This window comes from Apis cerana, linkage group LG1 (assembly GCF_029169275.1).
Source record: "Apis cerana isolate GH-2021 linkage group LG1, AcerK_1.0, whole genome shotgun sequence".
Classification (NCBI taxonomy): domain Eukaryota; kingdom Metazoa; phylum Arthropoda; class Insecta; order Hymenoptera; family Apidae; genus Apis; species Apis cerana.
Genome location: NC_083852.1, coordinates 1,023,712 through 1,047,286, shown reverse-complemented (window position 1 = coordinate 1,047,286; position 23,575 = coordinate 1,023,712). Strand labels below are relative to the sequence as shown.

Genomic DNA, 23,575 nt, shown 5'->3' with positions numbered 1-23,575 from the left:
TAACTTGACGCGCAAAATATTCTTCTTCGCGTGTCTTTTTTCTAGGTTAGGATATCGATCGAGCAGTGCATTTCATGCGTCGGTAAATCTTCACGAGGCGATTCCATTGCATTATCTCGGCTCGGAAAAAGTTTCGTAACTGAATTTTGAAAGAAGTTTATCGACATCAACGTCGGTTCGTTTCTATTATCGGTGCCGGGACTCGTCTTCTTTTTTTTTTTTTTTTTTCTTTTTTTTCCTTCTATTAAAGACTTTTAACTTTTCACCGAGTTACGCAAATCGGCCATAACGGAATATATTAAGTCGTTAAGCGCAAGAAAGGGGAAGGGCGCCTCGTTTATTCAATTAAATATCGTACAATTTCCGAGTGGAAGTTTAAATTGACGCGTGCCACGTTCGGTGATGAGCGTGGTGGATTAAATGAAGAGGTTTAAATGGAAGGAATGTTTTTAAAATGAAACTTTTAATGCTTTAAATGGAAAAGTGAGTTTTTAAACCTGATGCTTAACTCTGTAATAAATTTTTCGATAATTGCACCGAATCAGTACGCGGCGAAGATCAGAAATATTTGAATATTTATTTTACAGAACGATGAATTTTCGGCTCTCATCGTACGTATATTGGTAAACGAAACGATATCAATGTCGTACTAAATTAATAACAGTTTGCTTCCAGATTTAAGACACGATTTATCACGGATCGTACAGATTGAGAAATTTAAATTTATTATTAATAAAACAGATAACGAAATATGATAAGAGTAAAATATTTCCATAACTCGAAAATTTTATTTCTATTTATTTTAATCACTCGTGTAAAAATGTTGGGACGATAATATCGAACAAGATATATTTTTCACTCGTAATTTTTAAGGAAATTTAAGGTCAGATACTTCTTTGAAAGTTACTTTTCCTCGAGAAAAGTTTCATCGAGATCCGTGATTAACAGAGAGGTTTCCATAGAATTTTAAGTATCGCAAAATTTTTAGAATCAAGGCTTATAAATCGTGTCTTAAAGGAAAATACGTTCCGATATCAACGTTGCAAGTATCTTCATCGAAGATCGAGCAACATACTTTGGACATAGCCATTCATAACAAAAAAGTCATTTCTCAATTTTATAAAAGTATATATTTTTAAAAGGAGAGTTAAGAATTTTGTTAAATGATAGATTTGAAAAGATATTTTTTAAAATATCGATTAATTAACAAGTGGAATTTCTTTCAATCACTCGAGCAAACTTGAAAAGTTTAGCAAGAACTTTGATGAAACTTTGGCGAACGGACTACTTTTCGCATTTCTCTTCCTTCCTTGGTTACACCGTCAAACAAACTTTCCACGCTACATTGAAAAATTTAAAAGAAAATAGTTAATAAAGTTGTCGATAAAATTAATGCTTTTAAATAAATCGAAAGATGATAATAAAGATGCATAATAAATTAGAAACGGATCCAATCGGGATTAATATTATTTAATTTATCTTTGATTTAATCTCTAATTCCATGATTAATTAAAAATCCACGTAAAAAATAAAATTGAAATAAATTTCAAATGAATATCGTATAAATTTAGATTCCTATTTTCTGCATTCTCTTTTCTGTAATCTCGACTCAAATACGAAAGGAAAAAATATTTTTAGTAACGTTTACTACGTTGAAACGAATTCCTTAAAAAATTACAATTGTTAATACGATAAGTTCAAAATTTCTAGGACCTCCCTATTGTCCAAGAAAATTTTACAAGTATAACGAATGAATCTCATTCTCCTGTTTTATACCTCACTTTTCAGAAAATTCCAAGGAAACTGCGATTCAAGTACGAATATATCTGCATGCCTCTTCTGCTTCCTTTCTTTCCTCCATTGCACGTTACTTAAACTTTTGCAGTGTTACGCAGGAGCGAAGAGAAAAACAGTCTTAAAAAAAAAAAAAATCTCATTACTCGAACGAACACCGTTTGCTCCAGTTACTCTTGGAAACCATTCCCTTCCCTGGACACAACACAAGAGAGTTCACAATAGAGTTTGACAAAATATTGGTCGACACTAGTTTCCTCTATTACTCTTCCCCGTCAGATTAAACTTCTTTTTTTTCCCTCAATTACACTTTCATCGTAAATATCCGCCTCGTTGTTTTATCGCGAGATCCTCTAAGGCCTGCTATATATCTATATAAGCGCGCGAGAAAAATAGTCCAAGTAGACCAGTGGTTCTCTTTTTTTTGAACGAGGAAATCAATTCGGTTCGGAAGGTAATAGTAAAGATAATAACGCGACCAGGATTTCCGGAAAATAGTTGGAGCGTGGAAAAAATGGAAAAAGTTGGTGAAATGAAATTAGAGGAACGAGCAATGGAGTAATTTTTCGTATTTCCTCGATATTCTATCTAGAAATTTTTCATTGTGAAATATATATGAATTATAAATCACGATAACGTTATTTATGTCCAAATTTAATTTATAAATAGAAAATATAATAAAAAATATAATTTAGATATTTTATCTCGAATTTGGTAAAACTACGAGTAATAATATTGAGAACGAATCGAGACGTCGAAATCAAGACACCCTGTATATCTTATATTTTGCCGCTGCTTCATTTGCACATCGCGCAAAGTTTCGTTAAGATCCTCTTCTAAATTGAATCCCACGGGTAAACGGGTTAAAAACCGACCGAAAAACAAAAATCAATCTTCTTTAAACCGCGCAAACAAGTGGAATAACCGTTTAAAAGGAGAGGCTCGGATCCCGACTTTAGCGAGAGCGCGATTACCGAAAAGTTAAATAAGTTCGGCTGTAATCCTGTTTTCATGAAAATGCACGGCGAGGCGGCTGCTTTTGTGCCACGTAATCCTTGTGCCATCGTGGTGAGGGTTTCGGAGGTGGAGGACACTTTAAAGCGGCTAAAAACCCCGCAGAGCCGCAAGAAACCAGTAATAGTCGCGGGAGTTACCGAAATCCTCGTTATACCGCACCCATACAACCGATTCTTTAAGGGCTATTTAATATACGCGACGAGGAACGAGTGATACCCCCCGGAGGTACCATAATTCCGACAGGAGAGGTAAAAAACAAGCAAGTGAATGCGCGAAACTGATGGTCCTACGATATAAAAATAATGATCCGGAACGAAGTCGCAACAGTGCACATCCTCGATGTAAATAGTGTTCTCGGGATTGCGCAGTTTGGCAACGTGGTTCGCTCGTGCTAGAGAAAATACGTAACGATCTATGGCGAAGCTCTTACTATGCCCGTAAAAATATTATTGTCCGTAAGGTTTGATTTTTACGTTTTATTTAGGTATACTTTTTTAACGATTGTGCGACTCGATGTGCACTTTGCGTGTTTGCTTCAAAGGCTAGATTAGGTTAGGTTAAGTTTATGAATATCGATATATAGAATCAATTTTCTTCGATGGGAAAGAAGTTTCGAATAAAATTTTAAGCAAAAGTTTAACTTTTATCGAAATTGTGACGAATATAAGAGATTTCGTTTTGAAAACAAATCGATCGTCGTCGAGATTATTTCTTTTTTCCCCATTCCGTCGCATTTATATTATTCTTTCGTCCAATTGATTTTACTCGTTAAACGTGATTCATCGTCGTCGATATACCTGGCCACTGTACACCAACAATATTAAAGGGCCACTTTGAGGCAAGTTAAATTTCCTGTCGTTACTGAAAAGTTAAATAACTTTTAGCTGTAATCCTGTTTTCATGAAAATGCAAGCCACATACCGGCCGCTTTGCGCAATGTAATCCCGTGGTATCGAATGACATTGCTCTGCTCGAAGAGGATCAAGTTGTGGAGGAGGAGAAGGAATATTCCTAAGCGAGCGACGATAATTAAATCAGAATGATTAAATGGACGAAGCCATTGCGACGACAAACAACAATAACTTTACCTTCCGTTCTATGGCTATTCTGCTGCACACGCTGAAACGTCATTAACCTTGTGAAGTAATCAACGGCGAACAACTGAATGTAATTAATTCTCACGATTGATTCGTCCGATTCGACGCGGCAATCTCGCTTTATATAACTATAAATATACAAGTAAAAGTAACAGTGGGAGCAATGATGAAGGGAAAAATATCATCGTTATCGTACGGCTAATAATACCGATTGAGGAAAAAAATTGAATGGACTAAGAAAATCGTTATCGAAGCATTATTTAAATACGAAGACCGTGGTTAATGAAAATATCGATGTCTTACTTGTCACAGATCCGCTCTGATCGATCGAAGGATCATTTATTTCGTGTTATAGAATGTTTGTAAGATCATCCTTTTGTTTTCAATAACGCGTACAAAAATGCTCGCGTGCAATTTACACGTGAAGACAGCGTTCCTTCGAATATTTTCTTTGTTCGTCACAAAAAGAAAAAGACGTACAGAAGAAATATGTAGATTAATGGGATTTCGGAGGAGCAACGGAGAGACACGATGCAGTTGGCAGGAAGCATCCATAAGATCGCGTTCCAAGTTGCTTCTTCTTCCATTTTCTTCATGTACACACGATGCTTTTACCAAGGAATCTTTCGCGAACCGGCTTATTCCTTACTTACTTTAACTTCGAAAGAAATTCAACCTCGTATTTATTTTACATTTCCATTGTCCAAAAAACTCACCTTCCTTTCAACCTTCCTGTATTTTTATGGTAACTCGGTTAAAAGAGAGAGAGAGAGAGAGAGAGAGAGAGAGAAGGAAGGAAAGAAAACTATGAAGTTTTTTCACCGCGGAGTTTTTTTGCTCGCAGCATAGGCTTTTAACGGGACGCGTTAGAAAGCAAAACAATGCCGTTCGTCCAACTACACAACTATCTCGAAACTGAATACGCCTGTTTTCTTTTAATATATATTGCAGGCTGGTAAAGTCGAAGAGAAGAAGACGCAGATATATACTATACCAGGGTCGAGATAATATATTCACGTGATATCGTGTAACACTGTTTTCCTTCTCGTAAAGGGCTCCCTAAAATGAGCGCAGACCTCCCGCAGCTGCGGATCCTACGTTATGCGCCACCACTCACCATGCTCTCCTATCCATTCCTCTTTCTTCCCTCTCGATTTCCCTCCAACGTCATTTACCCTCCGACCCACCCTCATTTCTCTCTCTCTCTATCTCTCCCCCTGTATCGGCCCGTGTTTCGCGTTTATTTATCCTCCTCGAGTCCTCCTCTCCCTCCCTTCTTTCCCTTTTAAAGCCCCCGTTCCATATCCATTCCTTGCCTCCCTTCCTCTCTCTTTCTCGATCCAACGACTCGATTCACTCGCGGTCCGACTCCGCGAATTCGAGAAAACGAGCGGCAAAACGAGATTTCCAGCGAGATGGAGAGCTCGGTTATTTTAAGCAATTGTTAAGTGCCTTCCTTCCTCTAGCGGCTCCTATACGGCTCCACGGTCTTGACGTGACTCACCGAACGTTTACCACGGACGTGGACACAACACAACGGCCCGTACCAGCCCGTTCGTCTCCTTGTTTGTCGTTTATCGCGCGTTTTGGCACTTCCATCCATCCCTCCCCTTCCGCCGCTTCGCGGCCGATAAATCAACAGGCGCAATTAGACCGTGTGGCCCGGCTGAAATCCCTCCCTCCCTTCCCCTCTCCCTTTTTTGCCACGGAAACCGTCTCCTACGATAGCGACGTGACACGGGTCGGCCGTCCTCCGTGGAATTTCGGCCGGTTCCGAATGTAGCCGGTGAGGAACGGTCGTTAGCCCGGATTTGGGAATATTTATTGGCAGGCTTGTTTCTCGCCCGTATATACAAACGCACTTTCGCCTCTCCGCTCGATCGATCGTTTTATAGCGAGGACCTTGGCAAGGGAGAGGAGGAGGGGGGAGGGCGATGAATGCGTTGGAGAAGAGAGGAGTCGGATGGGTGGGTGGATACGTGGGTTTTCGTTGATGCGTTCGGATCGTGATAAACCGATGGGAATTCTTGCCAACGATTGCGTAACGACTCTCGATGTATCGGAGAGAGTAAAAACTTGGTCCGTGTGATTTTATTCGTGACGGGTAAGTAAGTAATATAAGCAAGAGTGGTAAGTCGATTCTTAATATTTTAACGAGCTCGAGACGTGTTAACGATCTCAAGGCTCGTCTTTTGTAGAGCGTTGTTGTTGATGGGTCTTTACGTGCGTTTGCTAGAAAGCCACGAGTATGCACGCGATGAATATTTTAGAAATAGGGAAACAGGGTTAAGAGCTCGATTGAAATTACTGTGGGATATTTTTAGAGTTTTAAATGGATTATATATGGATTATATACATTCATTGCGCGAGTGTAGTTGTTATTAATACAAACGTTTCGCTTGCAGAACATTAGCTCGATCGAACCAACAACTCGAGACGATTTTTTCGGTGAATTTCGTACAAGTAACGAACGATTTTTTTCTTGAAACGATCTCACAAATTAACGTATAAAATTTTATGCAATTTGTCATAATTTGCATAATTCTTATACGTAAAGCGATATAATATTGCCACCGTTCCAAATAGTTAAAATAACCGATCATTGAATTATTAATTCTAAAACTTTCAGAAAGAGAGGATCAGAAAATTAACTCACGCAAATATTTGTACGCGAGTCGTAAATGATTTAGCAAGATCGAACGATTGCAAAATCGTCTGCCAATTGTACGCCCACGTTGTCGTGAAAATGTTTTTGCTTGCTTCCGGTTTTATGCCTATACGAATCGTGCCAAACCGTCGCGATAAAGTTGAAAAATACAAATGAGATTGCTCTCTTCGTTGCGCGTCGTCCGAGTAACAGCTTCGTGAGACGCCAACGCCACTTCCTCCGACGAAATCTTCTCGCTTTGTGTTCCAACAATTTCATCTTATACTCCCTGGTTCAAGCGGGTACAATAGATGAAACTCCATCTCCGCTGGAATCGAGCGCCGGGGTCGAAGCAGCGAGTAAACACGTTGTCGTGCGAAATCGTAAATAGAAGTTTGAAAATATAATTTTTGCAATATGATGCTATTGATTCGTGAGATTTAACTCTCATCGTCAAAAATTCTTCGATTCGTTTAATATTTAAATAACAATGGACGATTACGCGACACCAAGTAAATTCGTAAGCTTAATATAGTATAATATTTCTATATATAACGAAAGTAATAAAAAGATGAGATATCGAAAGTTCCAATATATAATTCGATTATAATCACTTTCTCCCAATTTCATCCCACGGAAAAAGGAACATCTACCTTGAACACCAATCTCCCTTCCAATTTTCCCATTGTCGCGTTTGAAATCGATAATTCATTTCGAACCTTGCGATTTTATTCCGATGAAAACGTTCGCGGTCACCTTGTATTAGATAGATTGGACGCATGGCAACGAGCGAAAAAAGAAGAGCGGAAAAGGTAGAGAGAAGGAGAGAGCGCGAGTTAAGAGAGAAAGAAAAGGAGGGGAAGCAAAAAAACGGGATCTCGATGACCGAGAGCTCGGAAAGGAGAAAAGTTATTGCCGCGGCGCGCTAATGAAGCACGAAGGCACGGAGGACAAGCGGTCGATGTCTGTTTGGAAAGAAAACACTTATTAGCAGGATGGTGGATCGTGGTTTTACCGGCGAGGGCTGAATTTAAATCGGTGTACGGCGTGCGACAAATCCGAACAAGACACGACGAAGCAATATGAATCGTGTGGAGGTGAAGGAGGGGGAAAATTCAAGTTGGCCCGTGGGATCTATTTTAATTATGCAGGGAGAAAATTTGCAAGAAAAATATATCGTGGCTGGTATTTGCGCCGAGTGAAGGAGAAATAAACGGGTGACTCATGGCGGTAATAAAGACAAAAGAGGAGACTTTCGTTCCCCGGAAGGGAGGAACTTTGAGAATCGAGTCGACATTTTCCGCTCACCTAGCCCATACCTCGAACTCGATGATACTCGCGCGTCTCGCGATTGCGTACCTTTAATGACAATCGAATTAAGAGTTAACTCGATCATGCCTCGCGCTGCACAGAATCTATTTTAACCGTGCGAACGAGGGAGAAAGAAAGAGCGGGAGGGGGAGGGGTGAGGAAAATATCGTTATCCTCCTTGTTCCAACGAGAACAGGGGAATCGTTTTTTTTTTCTTTTATTTTCGTTCCAAGTAATTTCTGTATGCGAAATTCTCTGGTCTCTTTCTTTTGTTGTCTAATAAAAAATAATTCGACGAGTCAACTGGAACTGAAAATTGTTCGATTAATTTCTTGATTGTAAGAATCGTTTACTTTCGTGTTTAAATTGTATTGGCTTGAAAAAGAAGGAGAGCTGAGAAGGAAAGTAGTCGTGATCCTTCTTGTTCTAACGAGATCGTTCTTTTATGTATCTAAAATACTCTGGTGTATAAAATAATTTGACGAATCGGAAAATGATGAAGAATGGAATTTGAAAATTCCGAGCGAGAGAATATGAATTTGAATTCTTTTTTAATTTTTAATTTTCTATATCTACTACTATCTGAGATATAATGAGATTATAATTTCATGCGTCATATCGATGAAATTTATCTCGATCGTGAGATCGATATTACACTTGCCGTACAATGATGATGTAGTAAATTATTACTTATATAAATCTTGTAAAATTTTAACGAAGATATCAAAATATATCTCTTTTTAAAATTTTTATATTTATTATTATATTAAATTTACTTTATCAAAATATTTTAAAGAGTAAAAAATATAGACGATACAATTACTTTCAAAAAAAAAAAAACTTTTGAAATTAACGATCGGACGAGTAATGCTCGACTGCTTCGGTTTAAAAAGGGGCGAAAGAAAGTTTGCCGACGTTTATCCATTAATCGGAAGCAAATGATTAAATTGGAAATAGCTTAAGATTTTCCACCGGCTCGAAAGGATTCCCGTAGGAGCAGCCAGAAACTGGCTCGGAGAATTCGATAAGAGGAGAGCCCACAGGATTTAGGAGTGGGCGCACAATAGTGAAGCACTCCTCTCGACTGTAAAATAATTAAGCTTCACCCCCTAATCGTCCCTGATCTTCTTTCGAGCCCGATTCCCGATTCATTCGATTAATTTGCCGACGGAAGAATTCAATTGTCCGATCCCGAAACTTTTGCGGTTACCCGGTTACACATCGATCGGCAACGACGATGATGCCGGGCTTACACACAGTTTTATGGATTCGCGATTAAAACGTTTCCATGCGACTGATCGACATCAAAGGGAAAAATCTGCATATACCGATTTTTCGTAAAAGCTTTATCATACAAAGATGAATGGCCTCGACGAATCTACGCGACGGTTATATATATTTTATTTTATATTATATTTTATATTCATATATATATATTTTTAGGATTAATCTTTCGGGGATATTCGATATTGTTTATATTCATATTCCGCGCCATTTCGATGGACACGGCTTATATTTTTCATTCTGTCACGAGGATCGGATTTATGGTTTCAACCGTGACCGTTCGTTGTTTTTGAGATTGAGAAATCTATTTTCTTTCGCATTTTTTTTTTATCTCTATAATAAATTCTATATTGAAAATCCTGATATAATCCTTATCGAAAATATAGGAACGACAGACGAGATTTAATTTTTGGAAAAAATCGAACTTGAGATATTTGAAACATTTTCGAATATCTGATGGGAAAATTATTTTCAAAGATAAAATTTTGTTTTCTCCGATCAACGATCAATCGTCGAGTAATAATTTTAATGCATAAGACGACAAAATTTAATTCTCGTGAAAAATCGATTGTAGAGTATCAATAAAATTTAAATGAAATTCAGTTGATACCAATACACAAATACGAATGCATTTAAAATATTTTCACAATGAAACTATTTTCAATGATCAATCGTTGAGTAATAATTTCAGTGCACAAGAATTAAAGTAAAATGACAAGATTTAATTTTTGAAAAAAAAATAGTTATCACTTGATATCTATCACAAAACTATTCTTTCAACTATTCACATGTACACGGCATTATGCAATGCAAATACATTTAAAATATTTTCTTTTCAAATATCAACGATCCATTCGAATAATAATTTCAACGAGCACAAAACGCGTCAGTTTTCGGTAATTAAAGTTCATTACAGGACCCTTCTGTTCGAAAGACAATCCGTTAAACCGTGGCGCAAACGTCAAAATGGAAGTTTCGATTCTTCCCCTTCCATGCCTCTTTCATGCCCCTTCCATCTCGAGTAGAGCACGTTAAGCCCGCGAACTCGAACGTATTTGCGAGACTACTCTTCAATTTATTATTACCCGGAGAGCCCGTGCCACCTTCTTTTCCGGGGACTGCTTTCTCAAAGTCTCCTTCCTTTCCTTCCCTCTTCACCATCGACTCCCTTGTTACTTCCATTCTATCGTTATTCCCTGTTCGCAACCTCGATCCAGATGAAGGGAGTAATTCCTTCTGGAATCGACTCCGAGGAGGGTGATTATTTGTACAAACTTTGCGCAAATAGATACAAGTAAAAGTAGATTCTTTTTCTTCTTTCAATCCTTTCCTTTTAATCTAATTTTGATTTTTCGTCGGATCGTTATGATATTTCAAAATGATATTTTCTCGATGCATTTGTTAATTCGTTAATTGAAAGTTCGGATGACGAAACGAAGAAATGTTTCTAACAGGGAATTAATAGATGATCAAATTTCAAACGACAAAAAGTATTTTCGTAATCCATGGATATTAAGCTGAGTGCATTATCATGAAACATTTAAATCAATGTACTTTTTAATTATCGAAAAATTATCCCTTAGATACTATCTTTTATGTCCTTTCTGCCAAATTAAATGATAGATATAGAGTCTTGTAATTTATTATCTTCATCTGAAAACTGTACACAATAATGTATAGAAAGTATCTCAATGATCAATTACATCTAATTCTCAAACGTATTTGTCGTTCAATCTTCTAGGAAATATATACCCTATATATAACGAACAAAATATAAATATAAATTTCAAACAACGTGTCTTTATTCCTCCAACAAAATACGAATACGATATCCACATAAGCGAATAGTCCTCAACGCAATTAAAGAAGAAAAAATTCAATCTTTAACTCTCTCGGCTCGGTCGGTATATACGCGCGCGATATATAATTCTCTTCCACTCCGTGCACGCTTCCAACACCGTTTCCGCTCTCTCCCTCCCCGCCCGTGCCACCACTTTATCCACTTTCCTCTTCCCCTCGCTCGCAATCCGATTTCTCCTTCCGCGGCGGACAATTTTTCGGCGTGATCAGAGAGCGTCCCCTCCCTCGAGCCATCCTTTTCCCGGATGAATTAGCAAAGATTCCTTTGCTCGAATTCCTTTACATCCGGCCACCTTCTCCCTTCCGGCCTTGTTGTTGCCACGGATCGCTCTCGTCCTCCCCTTCCCTCCCTTTTGTAAGCCCGACGCGATACAAAGACGGCCGGTGAGAAAAGAAAAATGTCCTCCTTCTTTCTCCCCTCCCCCACCGATTCGTTTAATTGTGACGTCCGGCGAGATAAGGAAGCCGATAATGGTGATCGATGCCAAGGCATCCCCACTTTTCGAAAGTACGTTTTCCTTTTTCCTTTCCCTTCTCTTCGTTTCTTTCGATTCTTTTTTTTTTTTTTTGCTTTTTCTTTCTCTCTACAGAGATGCGCGTTTTAAATTCGAATTTCCTTGGGAAACAAAACATTGATTTTTATCGAGAATAAAATTCTGTATATTTATCAATCTCCCGTCGAATTTTTCCAGAACAGAATTTCGAGCATCGATTTAGAGGTTTTTTTTCGAAAGTTCCGCAAATTGTTCTTTACGGTTGTTCGAAACGGTGGATCGTACACGTACAGTTGGGAATCAGAAAAATCTGGAGGAGGGGGAAATTCGAGCTCAAAAAACGATTTCGAGGTTTCGAGTTGTGACCCATCCCGAATTTTTTTTAACCTCTTTTCTCTCTCCCTCTCTCTCTCTGTGCTTCACTCGTTTTACGAAACGTCGAATCGAAATATTTTCGAACGATAGGGGTTGGAAAGCCCCGGCACGGTATCCCGTGGTGGACGATATATTTTCTTGCCGCGCGAACGTTTCTAAATAAATATACGCGAGGAGACTATGCAAATACAAATATCGGCGAAGCGATAAATTCAAAGGGTAAAGCTTCGCCCGCCGCCCGTTTTCGAACGCGGGAATGTACCGGTCCGATCCTCCTGCGAAAATATTGTCCCAACGAATTCTACGATCGAGTCTTTGGTATCGGTCATCCGCGTATCGTAAGGACGTTACGCTTCCATCCAGCCAATTCGATGAATCCTCTTTCTCTCTCTTTATATATATATATATATATATATATATATACATTATATATATATATATATATATATATATATATATATGTGTGTGTGTAGTCGTTTAATTGATTTCCATTTATTTTTCTATCTTCGAGCCGGTCGAATGAATTTTACAAAAGGCGAAAGCGAACACAGAACATGAAGCGATCGAAAGGAAGTGTTCTTTGGTTTGTCCGCGATTCGATTAATTGATTCGCCGATGCACTTGACTTTCAAAGCGTTCCTTAATATTCATCCCTCATTAGAATGCGGGCGAAATCCGATAACAAGGGAGGGGTACAAAGAGCGCGTATTGTTTAATAGATTCAATTGGAACTACTTTCCTCTCTCCCCCACTCTTTTTTGAGGGGAGAGACGTGCGTTTCTCGGTATTTTTGTAACAATAGAATTTTCTTTTTTTTTTTGTCTAATTGGGGAGAAATCGAGGTTTCCCTCTTCATTTCATCTTTTTCTCTTTCAACAGGATCGAACGGGAAAGGCTTCGTTACGGACGGGATATTAATTAACGATTTTTCAAAATATTCCATTCTCGTTCGTTACGATATGCAGTTTCGATTAATAATTTTTATTATTTCTTCCTAATAAAAAAGTATTTTGCTTTTATATCGTTCTTTAAAAAATTCCTTAATAACGATTCTTAAATCGAATAATGTTTAATAGTTCGAAAATACAATTTCGAGAGAATCAGAGCAGTTTACGTTAAACGCTAGAGATATTTTTTCCGACAGAAGAAAATGGCGTAAGGTACACGTGTCTCGTAAAGTCGAACGAAATTCGTTCGAGATCGAGCCGCGTGTTCGTTCATTCCGGGAACAGAACGGCGTTTCTTGGTTGTTTCGTTGTATCCGTAAGTGAATGGAAATGATTTTCAGGGGTCGAACAGTACCGAAAATAACGGAGGAAAGAGAGTCGGAGGGGAAGAGAAGGCAGGTATAGAGAGAAGTGTCGCGTCAGTAAATCGCGGGACAATATAATCGACTGCTCGGTCTACGGCACCGTTCGAAGGCAAAGAGCGACAAAAGGTCCACGGACAAAGGAAGACAACGGGAAGGAGGCGAGAATGTTGGCCGGACAGAGCGAAAAGTCAGCGTGAGCGAATATTACTTTGGATGGAAAGTTCGTAGAATATTCTCTCTCTCTCTCTTTCTTTCTTTAATATTAAGAATTACTATTATTGGTCCCGCAATTTCTCCGACATAGAAAATGAAAACATTCTATTCAGAAATATAAATATAACGAAAAAAATTTGTTTACCTTTTACATCACAAGAGGGTTTTAATCGGAGAAAATAGGTTGAAATAGGTTTTTCGAATGCACGAAATTGTCGATATACTTGATATATGATAATGGAAAAGAAAACTATCATCTCTATAAAGCACACGTATCATTCTAACTTATAACGTGGAATCTAAAATATTTTACGGTATCTCGAAAAATAAACATCGAATAATTCCATTTTAACCAAAGATGACAGAATAAAAAGACGAAAAGTAGAGTATAACCTCAAAATATAGCTTGAAAAATAATGAAACATCGAATAATTCGTTTCAAACCAGAACAAAAAGGCGAAAAGTAGAGAAATACAACCTGAAAATATTCCGCTGTGTCTCGAAGAAATAACGAATAACATCGAATAATTCATTTCGAACCAGAATAAAAAGGCGAGAAGTAGAGAAGTACGACTTGAAAATATTCCACTGTGTCTCGAAGAAGTAAACATTGGATAATTCGTTTGACCAACCAGAGATGGCGGAGTAGTAAAAAGTGATTGAGAAACGTTCAAACAGTCGGAAGGAGTCGAGAAGAATCTCGCGAGGGATATACAAAATTGGATAAACCGTTGGATAAAGAGGGGCCCGCATATCGGTTCGTCGATCGAAGAATTTGGCCTGGCTACGACGACAATCCACAGTCGACCAGCAGTTAGTTTGCCGAATGCGTTTCGCGTGACGTTCCCGAATATTCGTCCGTTATATTCACGGGACACGGTTAAATTGTCGAGGCAAGGAACTCGCGGCAATTCCCCCCTCCCCCTCTCTCCTCTCCAATTGCTGTCTTCGTTACACCTTCGTTCTATCTCGTACGAATCGTCTCGCCTTTTCCAACGAGATAGTTCGAGAAGTGTATCCAGAGGGCTAATTCGACGTAACGATGCCCGGCCCAACGGTGTCCCGTACAAGAATACGCGATCAACCGTGATTTCGAGTGACGGGAAAACTTGGAATCGTGTCGAAACTTGGAAAAGGGTGATCGTAGGAAAATTATTTGTTTATTCATCGTGTACGTATGCGAGATCAAAGTTAAAATAGGATAGTGGGTCAAGTACGTACGGACGGACGGTAGTCAAATAAAGTTTTATCTTCATTTTCCTTTCGTAAATAAGTAATATCTTTCTTCTACGTTATAATTTTTCTTTCTACAAATTAAGGATAATTCGTTTGCATCCGAAAATAGCCAACTTCAACTTTCTATTTTGACTGATAAATGGAAACTTGATCCACGATGAGAACGAAAGAGATGTTTTTGCTCGTTAATCTTAAACGATTTCGAAGGCGCTCTGCACATTATTCACGTCTCGTAGCGGAGGAATATCGATATTCGTACTACGTAAAGCTGAAAAGTTGGAGTTTCGCTTGGGTGTATAATATATAATGAACTCTCTCGGCCAAAGCGGATATCCGGTGGCGGAGATTAGGTCAGGTCGGATGCAATCTCGGAATGTGGAATGAAATCAGGGGGTTCATCAAGATCGGTGGATCCGATTCTCAAGTCTCGGAGACTCGATTTAACGTTTTTCCGCGATAAATCGATAATAGGACGCCGGCGAGACGGACGAATTCGATTTTCCTTGGATCGGTAAAAAACATTGGATTAAACGGGTGGCGGTTGCCGCCACTTTAACGAACCGGAATTTCCGCCCTGCCCGTTGCCCGCCGCCTGTCTATTAAACAGAATCCTCCTCGTTCATTACGCTAATGAATACAAAATCGATTGATACGTGTGTATATCCATAATTAACCGAAACCAACTCGATTTCAAAGTTGGTCCGGACCTGTGGGTACGGACTCATTCAATTATCGACAGTCCATAAACTCGCGGCGCCCATCCACCAACCTCTCCCCCCTCCAACCGGCCGAGCTAATTTCATAAATTTGATAATTGCGAAACACAGCTGATACGTTTAACCGGTGGCGCGGGATTGAAGCAAAGCGAAAACGAAACGACGAGGAAATATTCTATTTCTAAAACTCGAGTTTTACGCCGTTTTTGTGGTTCGCTTGTTTCCAATTTGGCCAGGCTGCTCGAAAGAAATGGAAAGTTGAGCGAGGTCCAAAATTTTTGAGCGAGCGAATCGGGCGGAAGGGGGAGAGGTTAATCCCATTCGGGGATTGAGAGGAGCGAAGAAGAAAAAGGAGAAGGAAGATGGAGCGTGTTTACATGACGGATAACGAAACTAACGAGGCTAATCCAATTTGAAGGAGTCGCCCTTTTTCCCGGGATATTGGATGGAGTGGGGAGGATGGAAGGAAAGGAAGGAAAGGAATTCGGAAATTTTCCCGCTGCAGTTCGGAATTTGATTGGGTGAGATCTTTTCTAATTCAGCCGGCGGGAACACACGGGCCCTTGTTTTCCAGCCGGCGGCGGTGTCGTCCCTTTTACGACGTCTAAGGTCGTTTTCGTCTATTCAACTTCCAATTGGATCCGGGTAATTGCCGCTAAAATTATCCTCTGGCCCGCCTTAGAACCGCTTCGCCTTCGCCATTCCTTCGTGCCAGCCGTTCTCGAATCGATCCGCGCGCACCTGAAATCCTTCGCTCGCGTTCATTCTCTCTCTCTCTCTCTCGGCTCTCTATTTTTACCCGGCTCCCCTCACCTCTCCGGGTTAGATCTATTCGAAGATGTGTATTTCAATCTCGGCCCCAATGGAGAAAGTTCATTGTTCTAATCGAATTACTGGATTACGCACTGGCGCTTTATTTCTTGGCGACCTCGTGGATCGCCAGACCAGATTCTCTGTCATCCAATCGACACTTGTTGTAGGATATGTTGGGAAACGAGAATTCTTAAATTATGAATTTCCCTCCTCGTTGATGGCTGATCTTAAAATCTCAAAAATTGGAATAGTTAGAAATTTCTTTAATCCCTTTTTTCGATTCGAATTTCTCTCCTCGATACCGATCGAGCACGAGATCCTAAAAATTAACGAATCGATAAAATAAATCGTGTTAAAAATTCCTGCTCTTGTAATTCCTCTCCCTTGAAGTCCTAAAAATCTCAAAAATTAATTAATTAGTAGAATTATTTAAAAAGTTTCTTTGATCTCAATTTCTATGAGAATCGTTTCGAGCATTCGTTAAAATAAATTTTCTTCTTTCTCGATGCCATAATTAATTACAAATTTCTTTAATCCCTTCTTTCGATTTCTATGAGAATCACACGAAAATTAAAATTTCTCTCTTCGATACCGATCGAGCACGAGATCCTAAAAATTAACGAATCGATAAAATAAATCGTGTTAAAAATTCCTGCACTTGTAATTCCTCTCCCTTGAAATCCTAAAAATCTCAAAAATTAATTAATTATATTTAAAAAGTTTCTTTGATCTCAATTTCTATGAGAATCGTTTCGAGCATTCGTTAAAATAAATTTTCTTCTTTCTCGATGCCACAATTAGTTAAAAATTTCTTTAATCCCTTTTTTCGATTTGAATTTCTCTCCTCGATCGAGCATGAGATCCTAAAAATTAATGAATCGATAAAATAAGTCGTGTTAAAAACCCCTCCCCTTCCCCCCAATCTCTCCTCAAATCGATATCTTCGCGATCCTCGTTCCAACTCCTTTCCCAATTCACTTTATTCGACCGAAGTCGAGGCGAAAAGTCGGCCGCGGGAGAAACGAAGTCGAGAAAAGTTGTTGGAGGTCGATGAAATCAAGTGGCCGTGCAATTAGTAGCGGCTAATTGTGAGTAAGCGGCGAAAAGTTGGCCGGCACCGAACGACACCGATACGTCCACTCCCCTTCGACGTGTACGCGGCCAATAAAGCAGTTGAGCTAAGTAAGTTGGCTTGGACCGGGGCCGGGAGTATCTCATCAAACTATCCAATTACCGTTCAAAGATTCAAATTACGCGCACTTGTACGGAAACGGAAATTTGTTCAACTGGAGGACGAGCTTGGAGTTCCGGCCAGACCAAGCGTGGCTTGCTCTTCTGTTTGTTACGCCTGATTATCGAGAGAGAAAATGTGCAGGATGCAAGCGAAAGAAACGGCGGGAGAAAAATGTGAAAATAGGATCGAAATAAGATTTTTAATCGAATTGATGAAGATATTATTGATCGAGATATTCGTTCGAGATTATTAGAGATGAATATGGAATATTTTCTTTCCAATTTATTTAATTATACGGAGATATTTTTTTTATTCGAGAAAATGGTATTTCGAATAACGATGGAAGAAATAGTTTTACAAATAGTTAATATAAAGTGTTTCCAAGTTTCATATCGTTGATTTAGAGCTGTCACGCGTAATAAAATAAAAAATTAAATCGAGGGAGAAATATAAATTTCGATATCTGTATGAGATAAATATGACAAAATGGCGATTAATATCGGAAAATTAAATTATATTTAATATACCGATGAAAAAAAGCGATGTAGTGGTTCAATAAAGCGCAATGTGTGCAATTAACGAGTCGTCAACGGTAGATTATCAAGCACGAGTGCACGAGTTTAATTGATTTTCGCCTCGCGAAATTTAACAAAGAAATAACCGGATTCGATAAACAAGCAAAATAATTTCTCACCATTCGAAAATTGGCCAATTTTGTTAAAAATTTCAACCGAATATTCCCAATCGTGAAATAAATTAACGACGCGATCGTTGAATTTTCTGCGTTTAATTTCATCGAAACGTGAACAAAACAGCGTTTAAAAGTGGTATCGATTTTTTCCCCTAGAAAAATTCCCCTAGAAATAACAAATTCAACGTTAACGCTTACCTGTAATTCGTGCGTTCATTCGGTAATATTTTCCTTGCGCCCCAAAATAGAAGATATACGTGCGTAATTAAGTTGAAATAGTCAAAACGCGTTTCGTGTTAAAAAAAAAAAATCACGGTGGTTTATCGCACCCGATATAGAATCCCCTTATAAGTTATTTTCGTGTGGCATCATTTTCTCCTACGGTTCTTTTCCTGAGAAGCTGTTTCGTCTGGCTGTGAAATTTATGTTCCACGAGGAAGGAAAACAGAGGGGGGGTGGGATTCGTATCCAGAAACAATACCAATACGACGAGCGGCCATGTTATGGTAGCCTAAGTAAGTACTTACTCGCCTCGAAAGTTTCGCCCCTTAATGACGGCCAGGATCCCGAAGAGGAACCTCGAGATGACCCTAACCATCCAATGATCCAACTTGCGATCCAATCCTAGTCGTGATAGAAGTCGTGGTAGAAAACTTCCTTTACTACAAGTTCCAACGGTCCATGTTATTATGGCTATCGTTTCACGGTGTTTCGATTCCTACAAAATTTCCCTCCAATAATAATAAACTTGGAGGAAAATATCGGTCGATAAACATTTCTCGAGATGGATTTTAAGGCTGTTTGAAGATTCTTTCGAGGTCGATTAAGAGTCTTCGAAAAATGTACGAGAAGAGTCTCAAAGTCTCATTAATGGATAGATACATAATTAAAATCATTAATTTACGAAAGATCATGATTTCGAAGAAGAGGAAAATATTTTTCGAGATCGATTTCGAGGCTGTTTCAAGATTCTTTCGAGGTCGATTAAGAGTCATCGAAAAATCTACGAGAAGATTCGAAGATGATTATTCATTAATGGATAGATACATGATTAAAAGAGAAGATTTACAAATGTTATTAAGGATGAAATGTTAAAAGTAGTACGCTCCAATATAAACTTGGAGGGAAATATCGACCGATAAACATTTTTCGAGATCGATTTCGAGGCTGTTTGAAAATTCTTTCGATTAAAAGTCGCTCAAAAATCTAGGAAAAATCATGATTTCGAAGAAGACAAAAATATCGATCGATAAATATTTTTCGAGATCGATTTCGAGGCTGTTTGAAAATTCTTTCGATTAAAAGTCGCCCGAAAATCTAGGAAAGATCATGATTTCGAAAAAGAGGAAAATATCGATCGATAAATATTTTTCGAGATCGATTTCGAGACTGTTTGAAAATTCTTTCGATTAAAATCTACGAAAGATCATGATTTCGAAGAAGAGGAAAATACCGATCGACAATCATTTCGAGGCTGTTTGAATCTAGGAAAGATCATGATTTCGAAGAAGAAAATATCGATCGACAAACATTTCTCGAGACCGATTTCGAGGCTGTTTGAAAATTCTTTCGATTAAGAGTCACCGAAAAACGATAAGATCGTCGAATTCTCGAAGTCACGTGAAAGGCGAAAATTACGGATGAAGAATTAAATATTTATCTCAAATATACACGATAATGGAGGGAAGAGCAAGGTACAACTGCAGAAACTGACGTTTAAACACGTTCGGATATTCAGAAGTTGTTAAAGATTTTTAAACTTACTCCCCCTACTTTTGCGAGCGTAACCTGTTCTCGACGTTATATTCGGAACACGGGTCTTAACAACACGATGTCGACGGGAATTCGCGGAACGGTTTGAACTCCGGTTAAGATCGCGCGCTGAATATACGAGTGTGTAAAAAAGATTCTGTTAAAAGTGTGCGCTTATAAAGTGTCCTGTTAATAACGTGCCCTGAATACGAAAAAACCTCTCTTTCTCCCCCTTTTCTCTTCTTCCTTTTAAAAAACTCCAACTGTCTCCAAAATTAATCGTCCACGATGTGCCTATCCTTCTCTCTCTCCCTCTCTCTCTCACCCTCAATCCCAAGTTTATCGATTTCAAGATCGGTGAATCCTTAAGTTCAAGTTTCTTTTTACTAAGAAAAAAAGAAAAAAGAAGAAGAAAAACACACGTAAGGACTCGGGAACTGCCTATAACGAATCGAAGGATTAACGTGGCCTAATTCGAGCAGGGCTTAGAAGATGCGAGGAGAAAAGGAGAAAGGAAAAAGGAGAAGGGTCGGAAGCCGATAATTCCGGAGGCTGGTTCGCAACTACATACCGACGAAATAAAAAGCGGCTTGATTATCCTTTGTTTTATCCCGAGGGGAGAGACAGAGAGAGGAGAATCCGCAACCGAGCCGGGGAAAACTTTTTAAACACCGCCACTTCCCCTCTTCCTCTCTCTCTCTCTCTGGTTCCGTGACCTGTTTCACCGAGCAGAGAACTTTCGGAATTTCGTTTTCCAACTCCTTCCAACCGAGGAGGGGAGGCAGTTTCCCCTTTCCTTTTTCTCGAAACGGGATCTAGGAGAGAACTATCTACTCCCCTGCCCGTCCCCCTCGCCACGGATCCACGGAGCCGGGGATTTAGCATAAGGAGGAGGGCAAACACGAGGGCGGCGGCGCTCGTGCGTCGTAGACGACGGGGAATAGCGTCGGATCGTCGTAGGCGGGCGACGTGGATCACGGGTGCGGAATAAGTTGGGAGCGTGGTCTGGATGAAGGAGGGCAGGTTTTGTCGCGGGGAAGGGGGGTCCTCGAAAGAGAAGAGTTGGAAATTCGGGAAAAAGATTTCTATTACCCGGCGGCTGTATCTTCGGTTATCGTTTAATGGATCCATCGAGCGCGATCGGGCTATTCTGCTTGGACCGGTGAAACGCTTTTCCTCGAGCGAACGAACTTCCAACTTGGAGAATTTACGAATATATTTCTCGCTCGCGTTTCAATCTTTTTGTTTCCTCTGAACGATCTATTAAACGTTTATTTCCGTCTTTATTCATTATAACTTATTCTTCCTATTTTGATCGCAAGTTTCCACGTTTAAACCTTTTTTGTTTCGTTTAATTCTATGAAGTTTCCCTTTTAGTTTCTTTCATAGAAATGGAATACGAAATATTTATTAATATAAATATTTTAATATAAATTATATTAATCTCCGTTTTATTTTTCTTCACAGATTATCGAATATCTAACGCTATGCTTTATTCCTTATAACTTATTCTTCCAATTTTATTTAATTCCACGTTTAAACCTTTTTTGTTTCCTTTAATCCTAAGGAGTTTCCCTTTAGAATTTTCCTTCACAGAAATGGCTACCAAATAATATAAATTATAAATAATATAAATAATAAAATTAATATAAATATTTTAATATAAATTAATATTAATCTCCGTTTTATTTTTCTTCACAGATTATCGAATATCTAACGCTATGCTTTATTCCTTATAACTTATTCTTCCAATTTTATTTAATTCCACGTTTAAACCTTTTTTGTTTCCTTTAATTCTATAAAATTTTTCTTTTAGTCCTTCACATAAATGACTACGAAATATTTATTAATATAAATATTTTAATATAAATTATATTAATCTCCGTTTTATTTTATTTTTTTCACAAATTATCGAATATCTAACGCTATGCTTTATTCCTTATAATTTATTCTTCCAATTTTATTTAGTTCCACGTTTAAACCTTTTTTGTTTCCTTTAATCCTATGAAGTTTTCCTTTTAGTTTCTTTCACAGAAATGGCTACCAAATAATATAAATTATAAATAATATAAATAATAAAATTAATATAAATATTTTAATATAAATTATATTAATCTCCGTTTTATTTTTCTTCAGATTATCGAATATCTAACGCTATGCTTTATTCCTTATAATTTATTCTTCAATTTTGATTTAGTTCCAACTTAAACCTTTTTTGTTTCCTTTAATCCTATGAAGTTTTCCTTTTAGTTTCTTTCACAGAAATGGCAAATATATATCATTCCTTGTAACTTGTTCTTGTCCCTAATTTTTGCAAGTTTTCCATCTTTTTGTTTCCTTTAAACGATCTATTAAACATCTTCATATTTCCGTTTTATTTTCCTTCACAGAGGCGGTTATCTAACGCGCTCTACTTTATTCTTTATAACTTATTCTCCAATTTTGTTCGTAAGTTTTCACATTTAAACCTTTTTGTTTCCTTTAATCTTAAAAACGATCATATTTTCCTTCACGGAAGGAAGGCTATCAAATATCTTGTTCTTGTCCCCAATTTTGTTCGTAAGTTTCCACGTTTATTGAACTTTTTTCTCTCCTTTAACTCCGAACGAATATATTTATTTTCCTCGTTTCATAGAAACAGCTATCCAAATAATCTAACGCGCTATATTTCATTCCTCGTTTCTTCTCCCTAATTTCTTCCTAAGTTTCCATATTTCGCGCAATACCAGCGAATATGTAGCTATATTTTCATATAACTTGTTCCAGTCCCCAATTTTTGTTTCCTTCCTTTTATTTTCCGATAAATGAACTTAATCAACCATTTTATTCGTGGAAACTTCTTCACCCACTCTTATTTCAATACCACGATACGTACTCGTTAAGAAAAAAAAATATTCCACTTATAATGTTTTAAAAACCGCGATATTATTTCGCAAATTTTCCCGTAATAAAATAATTTCCGTGCGAACAGAAATATAGAAATTAAAAGAAAAAGTTTCGTAAACATTTTATTTCTAAATTACAAAAATACAAGCTATTGAAACAAGCAATTATCTTGAGAAACAGTCACCTTCTGTCTCCCTTCTCGCGGTGAAATAACAATAATACCACGATTTATAATAATTTTCCCGCAATGATATTGCGCAAGCAACTGCGATACACGAACGCCCGTTGTGTTATCTATATCACAGGTGGTAAAACACGGAACAAGGCGAATCCGTTGGGGATTACACCTTGGGTTAATTACACGTTGCGCTTCTGTTTACCACCCCTGTCGCTATTTGTCTTCCAGGTGTTATCTAGCCAGGTGATAAGCACCCTTGCCGACCTTGCGAGACCGCGCCACGAGCTTCTTTTCTTCCGCTCTCGCCTCCCCCTTTCCCTCCGCCGCGGCTCGCAGAGGGTCTCCACCCCTTCTTCCCCTCTCGAGAGAAGCATCCACGTGGTGAGAGCGCGGGGGATGACGATGGAGGACGGGCGCGGTGACCGGTGAAGAAGGGGCGAGGGAAGAGTGAAGGCACCGAGGAAGCTATCCGGAACAACGAAGATGAGATGGGATGCCGCTCTATATCTACTCTCGCTGCTGCTCTTCTCGTTGGCCAATCTGTGCTGGGCTCTCGTCGAAACCCGAGGTACGTGCCGATTTTTTCTCCCTAAAATATATTTTTTGCTGGATCTCCTCTAATCCCGATTAATTCGATCGAGACGTCGATCCGTGGATCGTATAAG

The 23,575-nt window shown here is 38.6% G+C and overlaps 1 protein-coding gene across 5 annotated transcripts in view; it reads left to right on the top strand.

Annotated features, from left to right (window-relative positions):
* Nucleotides 1-23,575, top strand: part of LOC107992861 (uncharacterized) — an 82,388-nt gene that overhangs the window by 36,409 nt on the left and 22,404 nt on the right. For 3 of the 5 annotated variants that reach the window (XM_062083344.1, XM_062083332.1, XM_062083321.1), the window contains one exon: nucleotides 23,139-23,478. In XM_062083344.1, the coding sequence (XP_061939328.1) occupies nucleotides 23,394-23,478 (85 nt within the window). In that variant the 5' untranslated portion in view covers nucleotides 23,139-23,393. Of the gene's footprint in view, nucleotides 1-13,167; nucleotides 13,412-17,346; nucleotides 18,610-23,138; nucleotides 23,479-23,575 lie in introns of those variants that run through there. The other 2 variants (XM_028664282.2, XM_062083337.1) reach the window with 2 other exon arrangements.